Source organism: Talpa europaea (genome assembly GCF_964194135.1).
Source record: "Talpa europaea genome assembly, chromosome: 2".
NCBI lineage: Eukaryota > Metazoa > Chordata > Mammalia > Eulipotyphla > Talpidae > Talpa > Talpa europaea.
Window position 1 is genome coordinate 104457453 of NC_140068.1, and position 10034 is coordinate 104467486.

At 48.5% G+C, this 10034-nt stretch overlaps 2 protein-coding genes across 2 annotated transcripts; one reads left to right on the top strand and one right to left on the bottom strand.

Annotated features, from left to right (window-relative positions):
• Positions 1-450: 450 nt before the first annotated feature.
• On the bottom strand, positions 451-6988 carry WHR1 (winged helix repair factor 1; the record flags this gene model as incomplete). Its single annotated transcript, XM_084227855.1, has 7 exons — positions 451-595; positions 766-913; positions 1021-1118; positions 2134-2273; positions 2519-2614; positions 6631-6767; positions 6889-6988. The coding sequence occupies 7 exons, from the start codon at positions 6986-6988 to the stop codon at positions 550-552; spliced, it is 765 nt and encodes a 254-aa protein (XP_084083981.1). The 3' UTR covers positions 451-549.
• A 1118-nt stretch (positions 6989-8106) lies between these two features.
• DXO (decapping exoribonuclease) lies at positions 8107-9912 on the top strand (the record flags this gene model as incomplete). The annotated part of the gene is made up of 6 exons (XM_084228078.1): positions 8107-8462; positions 8629-8864; positions 8952-9171; positions 9295-9430; positions 9586-9680; positions 9765-9912. The coding sequence occupies 6 exons, from the start codon at positions 8107-8109 to the stop codon at positions 9910-9912; spliced, it is 1191 nt and encodes a 396-aa protein (XP_084084204.1).
• Between the last annotated feature and the right edge of the window lie 122 nt (positions 9913-10034).

Below are 10034 nucleotides of genomic sequence, written 5' to 3' on the forward strand. Positions count from 1 at the left end.
AGCAGTGTACTTTGGCCCTTCTGCCTGCTCTGCTCCCCGCTCTGGCTCTGGTGAATTCTCTCACCCTCCCACGCTTCTGATTGTACCCAGTGCTTGTTTAAATAAATAAAAAAAAATCTTTAAAAACAAAAAAAAAACAAAAACAAAAAAAAACAAAGGACAACCAGAAAACATCATAGGCGGAAGTGCTTTATTTGGCAGTTTCAACCCAACACATCAGGAAGAGATTCCTGTGCTCCTTTACCAGTTACCCCGGAAATCCCGCCTTCCTAGCCCAACACAGTGACAGCAGCGCCTTGCTGCACGAACGGCAGCAGCCATGGCCTTGAAACAGTTTCTGGCTCTATTTCCATGGAAGGCAGAAAAGCACTGCCCACACCCCACCCTGGGTCAGAGCCCAGGTAAACAGTACAGTCATGTCTGACCCTCTACATGGATGCCAGTGCGCACTCAGCCTGGCACCCGTGCCTTCCCAAGGTGACCCATCTCAGCCACTGATGGGCACTCCGTGGCCAGCTCTGGGGAGGTGAGCAACAATGAGCACAATCCTCACGTCTCTGGCAGGCGGAGGAGGGTTCCAGAAGTGGTGGAGACGCTGCAAGGGAAAGACAAGGCGGGAGTCAGGCACCCGGGCAAGAAAGCTCCCAGGTCCTGGCCAAGACAGAGAGGAGCTGGGCTGCACTAGTGAGTGAGGCATAGGGGTAGGGAGGAGAGATGCAACTTCGGGTCACTGCTGTGATCTGCCAGAGGTGGTACAGGACTCACCAGTCCACCAGCTGGGCCCCAATGAGGTCGTGCACGTGGTAAGCAAGGCCAAGTCGCACTGCGGCAGGTGCCCTGCGGCCCAGGAGCTCTGAAAGGAGCAGCTCTCGGTATTTGGCCTTCCGGACCATCCCAAGGACAGCCTGGCGTCCTGGAGAGGTGGCCCAAGAGAGGAATGAGATGAGTAAGGCCCAGAGACCTGAGAAGCCACCAAAAGGTAGTTCTCGAGGGCTGAAAACTGAGCAGCAGACAGGATACCTTTAACAAAATACTTGATGAATCTTCCAGCGCCAGGCACCGCTAGCCACCAGCTCCCAGCATCGCGGACAGTGAAGACACCCGCGTTTACCAATTGCCTAAGGGGGTTAGGAAACCAGGAGAGATGAGGTCTTGGCTCTGAGAACCCTCTCTCCTCCCCACCCATTCATGTTTGGACACTAAATTCCCAGAAACATGGGCAACCACGCAATACGACTGGATAACAGAAGCCTGTCTTGGGCGGGGCCCAGCTCACAGCACCAAGGCCTGGCTTGCTCTGCCCCCAGCTGTCTCCCCCGACTTTTACTTTTCCTGTTACTCTTACTTGAATCCCCAAAACAGCTTCTCCTCTGGGAAGCCTTCCCTTGTCACATGCACAGACACATGTTCAGTCCCACCCCAGGGGAGAAATAAGAATTTTTTCTGGGCTCTTGCCACTGCCTACGCCTGCCCCACCATGGGTCCTCCCACATCTTACTGAAAAGGAGTTTTTAAGATGTTTTCACATTTTCCACGGGTTACAAAATGGGGAGCCCAAGTTAGATAAAGCCTCTTGAAATGATATTTTTAATTTAACCTTTGCAAACTATTGTTCTTTTGAATGTTCTGGGGCATCCCAGCTCCAAGCTTTATCTCTTTATCTCTTTATCAAGCATTTTTGGTTCCTGTCAGGCCTCTGTACCCATTTGATTAGTCTTAGACTAAAATTCTTGGAAAGATTAGGGAGAAGAGTACAAACTTAGGTCATTTCACAATATGGAAGGAAAAGATCAAGGCCAGATGGATGTGTGGGGGTGGGGAGCTCCCTGACAGCCTAGGGGCTAGTCTCAGCACTATGCCCTGAGTTCGATTCCAGGCCAGGGAAGTGACTCACATATGGCACAGCAGACCTCGCCTATCTTGCCCACTTCTCCCCTTAGCAGTGTGTTTCAGTAAATCCACCTGTTCTGCTCCCTACTCTGTCTCTGGTAAATCCTCTCACCACCCCCTCCCCATACTTCTGGCCCTTACCCTAGTTCTTCAACATTAAAAGAAAAAAAGACCAGATGGTGCTAGAGGGAGACAGGGAAATACCAGATGCCTGGCACATTCTGTTGGTCCCCCAAGTCTCACGTGATCTCAGGGTCTCTGAAGCCAAAGGTCTGTGTCATTTGGTCCTGCTGGAAGCTAAGGTCCCCACAGGCTGGAAGCACGGAAGTGAGAAACTTCTGCACTGCCCCAGCATACGGTCGGCCTTCGCAGGCCTTGAGGACCTGGAACCAGAGATGAGAGATGTGGTCTGGCCCCATTTTCACCCTTCACCAACCTCTATCCCCAGGACAGCTCTCTTCCTGTTTTCCCTTCTGTTTTTTCTCCTCCTCCTTCTCTCCCTCATATTACTACTTACCAAAGCCCTGCCCCCTCTCTCTGAAATGGGGGGAGGGAGGATTTCTCTTTTCTTTTTATTTCCTTTCCCCAATTTCCCTGCCCGCTTCCCCTCCTCCCATGTCACACGCACTCTGGTCCTATAGTCCTCGGTGAAGACAATTCCATGGGCGTCCAAGTCGAAGCCTAGCTGGATGATTCTGATCTCCCCCTGCTCTTGAAGCTCCTTCTGTCTCCAGAGAGATGGGGGTGAAAAGAAGGGTGTCAGGATGAGATGCTCTACTATACACTGCGCACTTTTGGTCATGCAGGTTTTTTTTAATCAAAAGTGGGGAGTTTTTCTCTATAGTGAAAACTGTGGGAAGAGAATCAGGTAGTTCACCACCAAATAGTCTTTTTCAATTAGATATTTATCCTCCCATCCACCAACCTCATCTCTCAAACAATCAATACATAATTTCTAAGACCAATCCTATGTCAGACACTAAGATAAAATAGTCACTGGTCTGCCCTCAGGAATTATTTCAAACCAACAACAAATCCACAATCACAAAAGTATAACAACTCAACTCGTAAACTCAGGACAGACAAAATAATCAGTAAGGAAACAGATTTCCGTAACAACTTTAATTATTAAGAAATTAACTGAGTAAAATACAGATAGAACATTTAGCAATACTGACCATACAACACAGTAAGTTTCATTAAGTTTCAGATGGCCGAAATCATATTGTTATGTTCTCTAACAATATTATTCAGAAGTCATTAACTATAAGGTGACAAGAAAAATGTTTAGAAATTATAACATACATTTCTAATCAAGCCAATGAGTCAAAGAAAATTCAGAGTTTGAAGATATTTTGAACTGAATGATAGTGAAAATATGTATAAAAACTGGGGAGAGAGAAACATTAATTCCAAAGAGCACCTGAACCCCTATGTTTATAGCAGCACTATTTACAATAGCTAAGCTATGGAAACAACCCAAATGCCCCCAAATGAATGATTGGATCAAGAAGACATGGTACATATACACAATGGAATATTACTCAGCAATCAAAAAAGATAAACTCATGCAATTTGCAGCAACATGGATGGAGCTGGAAGGGATCATGCTCAGCAAAATAAGCCAGAAAGAAAAAGAAAAATACCGGATGGTCTCACTCATAGCAGGAATCTAGAAAACCTAAATAAGGGACCAAGAAAAAGAATAACTATAAGAAAGAAAAAATCAAAATCAACAAACAACTATGAACCAGAGACACACTATGGGGGCGGGGGCGGGGAAAGGAGGGGTTGGGGTCAAAATAAGGGGGTTGCAATTGTATGGGGAATATAAAAATAAAATTAAAAAAAAAACTTGGGTGATACATATGTGTATGTGTATATTTACATATATACATATATAAAGAGAGAGGGCGGAGAGCGAGATATCTCTATATACAGATATCTCAATACTTCAACTACTTCCAAGGAAATTACAGCCTGACATGTAGACATTAGAAAATATGAAAGTTAATAGGAAACAAAAGTAAAATACACTCAACAGTGAAGGGAAAACAGATTCATGAAATAGAAAACATGCAGATAAGAGAGAGAAACAAAGTGTTAATTTTTTTAAAGATCATTAAAATTGATAAGCCACTGGTGAGCCTGACCAAGAGAAAGGGAAGAAAAACCAGAAAATCAATACAAAGAATGACATGGGCCTCTCTGGTGGCTCAGGTGGTTGAGCACAGCGCTGTGAAGCTGTCCACAGCCTCTGCAGTGCCAGTTAGAGCCCCATCAGCTTCGGAGCAAACCCACATGGCGAGCAGACCTCTCCTGTCTCACCTGCTGCTCCCCTCAGCAGTGTATTTCATCAGTCTGCCTGTTCTGTTCCCCACTCTGTCTCTGGTGAATCCTCTCACCCTCCCGCACATCTGGCCTGTACCCCCGCTCTTATATAAATAAAGTAAATCTTTAAAAAAAACAACCAAAAACAAAGAATGACATATGGTTCATCACTATAGATTCTACAGGTGAAAAACAATGGGGTCATAAATTTTATGCTCATAAATTTGAAAATTTAGATTTTCACTAGACCACAATTTTTTGACTAATTTTTTTCTAATTTATTTCACTAGACCACAAAATGGGGTATAAGCATAAAATGAATATCTATGAATATGACCTACATAGCTAAATACAATAATTGGAAGAATATAATCTTGTTTCATTCATCTAATGAAAGATGATATAAATATATACAATCTTTTAATACATAGTATGGTTTGTTTACATCAAGTTCAAAAGTGGATAAAACTAATCTATGTTGTTTATTTTTTAAGAGCCATGTATTTTTTTATTTATTTATGATTTATTTATTTGTTTGTTTGTTTGTTTTGTTTATACATGCACTGGGTACAGTCAGAAGCGCTGGAGGGTGAGAGAATTCACCAGAGCCAGAGCGGGGAGCAGAGCAGGCAGAAGGACCGAAGTACACTGCTGAGGGGAGCAGCGGGCGGCAGGAGAGGTCTGCGTGCCATGTGGGACCCTCCTCCAGTGGCCAGGGAGTAGCCGGGGATCGAACCGGTGCCGCAGAGGCCATGGGCAGCTTCACAACCCAGCGCTCAACCGCTGCGCCACCGGGGAGGCCCTCTATGTTGTTTATTGATAAACAAACAGCATAAAAAAACTAAGGGAATGATTATGAAAGCAGTTGGGACAGTAGTTATCTCTCAGAGATAGAAGGCTTTTTGAGCAGAGAATGGGATATGCAGGATGCTGGCTACATTCTACAGTCCAATTTGGGTAGTAGATAAATGGGTATTTATTTCATAAACATATTTAGACTGTAGTGTCCATGTTTATATTTCCTTTTTGTGCAATTTCTTAAAGCTTTTTTTTTTTTTAAATTTAAGTAACACCAGTGCTAGATCCAGTGGACAGGATTTGGAAATTATTTTACTTGATCTCTTCACAGACCACTGCCTTGAACCACAGTTTCTAACACTGCCACCACTCCATCTTGAAAATCTACTTTCTCAATAAGCATCTTCCTGGGGTCCTCCTGACTCTGACAACTCCTTCTCAGTATCTTTCACAGACTCCTCATCCTCTGCTTTCCCATTCTATCGGTGGATCTCAAATGTTAAGGCATATTAACAGTCACTTGGGGGCAGTAGTTAAAAGATGTAGATTCCTATACCCTACTCCAAGAGATTTTCATTCATTAGCATTGCATAAGTCCCAGAAACCTGTATTTTTTTAATAAGCAGTCCAGGTAATTCTGATACAGCTAGAACTCAAGATGAACTCTGAGAAATACTGCTTTAAAGGCTGCTATCTCCCAGCACTGTGGATTTAGCCCTATTATCTTTCACTGTAAATCTTAGGCCTCAAAGGATCTGTGAAACATGCACCACCACTGCCTCCCTCCCCCAAAGAAATGGTACATATACCTTATATGTATGTGACATATATGCACTTTTCTGGAAAATCATAGCATTCATTAAGTTCTTAAATTTTTAAAAGGTTAAAAATCACATCTCTAGTCACTCTTCCTACCCAATCTCACCAGCATCCCCAAAGTGACCCACAGTTCACATATCAATGACTTCCAATTCTTTATCACTGGTCCAGAAGTCTTTCCAAATCCTAACATCCAACTGCCCACTGCACATTTGCCTCTGTATGCTCCACAAGCACCTCCAACTCAACTTGTACAAAATCAAACACAACATCTGCCTGGGACAACTCCATGCGCTCCTCCTACTCTATCCACTCAACCTGTCATCTGGAGAATCTGGTCTCCTCCCTCTTCCTACTGTCCCTGTCCCTCACCCATCGTCTCCCTCCCTACTATACAGTCCCAATTTAGGCGTTGCAGTTCTCAGCTGCAATAGCTTCCTAAGTGAGCTCCTTCTCGCCTCACTACCTCCATTACCCTGGTCCAAACACACCATTGCCTGTGTAACTCTCTACCAGGCCACCACCTTCAAGGTAAGATGGAAACCACACCCATGCACAAGGCCGGTCTAAATCTCATGTCTGCCCGCAATTCCACCTCCATAATTTGGCATGCTTCCTACTGCTTGAGTCTTTTCAAGAGGATCTGTAGCATTCTCTGAGGCGCAGCAGTGCCTTGCCATAAAGACAAAACACTCGGCCCAATGGTAGAATGGCTGGCCGAGTGAGTGAGTGAAGGGGTCTTCGGAGTGCCCGCGAGTGAAGGAAGAGGCGTCGGTGGGTGACACCCCTCACCAGCTGCCGGTCAGCGACTGTCCGGTCCGGCACGAGGCTGTACACCTGGCTCCTGAGCGCAATGGGCGGCAGAGCATCCTCGAACAGGCGCCGCGGGAACAGCTGCACCAGCTCCGCCACGGCCGCTCGCGCCGACCCTGGGCGGAGAGACCTGCACTGAGACCAGAGCTGGGGCAAGGCGCGGGGGTTCTACCGTGGAGGCGCCGTTCTTCGGGGTTACCGAGTCTAGGGCGCGCTGTCTGGGGTTGCCATGGTTACCTGACTCGCCCCTCAAAGGATCTGCCTCCGCGGGGCCTCGTTCCCGCCGCCTCTTCAGTCCAAAGGTCTCCTGGACCAGACTATGTCTCTTCCGGCTCATATCCCGGTATCTTGAGGTGCCGGGTGAAGGTAGGCTTTGAGCGAAGAGATCACGAAAATAGAGTTTTCCGGCGCATAGTAGTGACGTTGGGCGTCAACTTGTCATCTCTCGGGCCCTCGCCGAGAGGGCGGACGCCAACGCAGCCAGCGGCACTGCCTCCGCCCGACGCCACGCCTCTGCTGCTGATTGGCTCCCCAGGACGTCACTCACTTCCGGGGAATCCTGGTGGTGCGGAGGGGCGCCAGGGGGCCACGTTGTGATCATAACCCCCGCCTCCGCCTACAACCTACCCCCCTCGCCGTCGCTGAATGATTGCGTCACCAACCATTGGGTTGGGGGAACCACCTTCACATCCCTCTTGGGCGCCTGACCTGCCTGTCATGACGTCATAACCCTGCGGAAGTGGAAATCAAGCCTGGCGGGTTTTGAGGTAACCAGATCCTTGATGTGAGCCCCATCATACCTCCTAACCTCACTGCCTTTGGGGAGTCTGGAGTGGGGTGTAAGTCAGAAGAAAAGGTGGAATGTGCATGTTGGCTTAAGTAAATCGGGGCAAGCAAAAAGGTGAGTTTTTTAAAGAATCAAGATTAAGGACTTGACCTGAGGAACAGTCTCCAGATAATTCTGGGATAGTTGTCAGAATCTTGAGCTTCACAATGAGAATTCGATACTACTTGCAAGAAAACATTTTTAGGAATTGGGACAGATGAATGTATCTATCTCTGCAGAGCAGAATACAAGGGTTAGGGTTAGGGTGTTCGTTCAAATTTACCCTATTCTTTTAGAGCCTTATTTTCTGACAACTGGGAGTTCTACTGGCCGGGAGACTTATGTTGTTGCTGATGCAGCTTCTTCACTCAATCAGCCCAACTGTGTCTTGATGCTTTGGCCTGTGCCCCTTAGTTGAGACCATGGAGGGGATACTCTTAAAATTGTTGATTTTAGTTTCCATGTACCTACCCATGGTTCTCTTTGAAGGACTGGGGTGTGCGTGTTTCAAGACCAGGACCTGGCTATCAAGAGACCAGACTCCTGATCCAGAGCTCTCCTTCCCCAGGCCTCCTTTGTCAAAGGGGAACATCCCAGCTCCCTCACCCACTCATCCATCTCAGGACCTGATGGAGCCCAGAGGGACTAAGAGAGGACCTGGGGAGCTAGAGGTAGCTGAGCCACCCAAAAGGACTCCCCGCCCAGCTCCTTCACTGCCTACAGACCCTGCCCTCTACTCTGGGCCCTTTCCTTTCTACCGGCGCCCTTCTGAACTGGGCTGCTTCTCCCTGGATGAACAACGCCAGTACCATGGAGATGCTCGAGCCTTGCGCTATTACAGCCCACCACCCACCAATGGTCAAGGTCCCAGCTTTGACCTCAGAGATGGATACCCTGACCGATACCAGCCCCGGGACGAGACGATCCAAGAGAGGCTGGACCATCTGCTACGCTGGCTCCTGGAACACCGAGGCCAGCTGGAGGGGTGAGCAAAGCACAGTACACAAGTAGATGTAGAGATTTGTACCAAACCTCTAAAACTAGGAGAACCAAAGCTGGAGTTCATTCCTAACAGGGAGCTTAATTTAATCTTTGGGGGAGTATCTGAGATGATGCTTTTATCAGAACTTCAGCATCTATTTCCCCTTCAGGGGTCCAGGCTGGCTGGCAGGGGCCATAGTGACATGGCGGGGACACCTGACAAAATTGCTGACAACACCATATGAACGACAGGAGGGCTGGCAGCTGGCAGCTTCCCGGTTCCAGGGGACACTGTACCTGAGTGAAGTAGAGACACCAGCTGCTCAGGCTCAGAGGCTTTCCCGGCCACCCCTCTTGCGGGAATTCATGTACATGGGGTATAAGTTCGAGCAGTACATGTGCGCAGGTGAGAGCTGACCCTGCTCTGTAGCCCCCGTCTTTCTCCCCCAGATTCCCAGTCCCCACTGCTGCTGCTGCTTCTCTCCTTGTGCAGACAAACCTGGAAGTTCCCCGGACCCCTCTGGGGAGGTTAACACCAACGTGGCCTTCTGCTCTGTACTACGCAGCCGCCTGGGAAACCACCCTCTGCTCTTCTCAGGGGAGGTAGACTGCACAGACCCCAAGGCCCCATCCCTACAGCCCCCCACCTGCTACGTGGAGCTCAAGACCTCCAAGGAGATGCACAGCCCTAGCCAGTGGAGGAGCTTCTACAGGTTCAGGATGGGGCGAACGGGGCAAGAGCCTAGAAGCGACAGCTGGGAGAGGAACTTGGGGAGAAGAGGATGAGGCTGGAGGGTGAAGGAGGGGTCCCGCTGATACCTTGCCTTCCCTGACAGACACAAGCTCCTGAAATGGTGGGCGCAGTCCTTTCTCCCAGGGGTCCCAAATGTTGTGGCTGGCTTCCGCAACCCAGAGGGTTTAGTCTGTTCCCTCAAGACCTTTCCTACCATGAAGATGTTTGAATATGTCAGGGTAAGGCGGAGGTGTCACAGCTCCCACCTGTATAGACCCCCGCAACATCCTCCAGCCCTTCCAACCACAGGCCCCGCGCCCAAGGGTGCAGCCTGTCTTCCCCTTCTCTCCTTGCCCTCATTGCCTGTCTTCAGCTCCTCCTCTGCTTTCTCCAGAATGACCATGATGGCTGGAACCCTTCTGTGTGCATGAACTTCTGTGCTGCCTTCCTTAGTTTTGCTCAGAACACAGTTATCCAGGACGACCCCAGGTGAGGCCTTTAAGTCCACCCCTCCCCTCTGGGTCTCAGAAGCTCAGTCTCCACCTTCAACTCACGACTCCCTTCTGTCCCCAGGCTTGTCTACCTCTTCTCCTGGGAGCCTGGCGGCCCGGTCACAGTGTCTGAACATCGAGATGCACCCCATGCCTTCCTGCCTGTGTGGTATGTGGAAGCCATGACCCAGGACCTCCCATCACCCAAGACACCGTCCCCCAAGGACTGACTGATGCTTCAGAGGGGCTGGTCCTGTCTCTGTGTATACAGATAAAGGCATATTTCTAAGTGATTCTCCCTGCTGTGTCTTTGATCAGATTATCCCCATCTATGCCTCATGGCACACAGGTG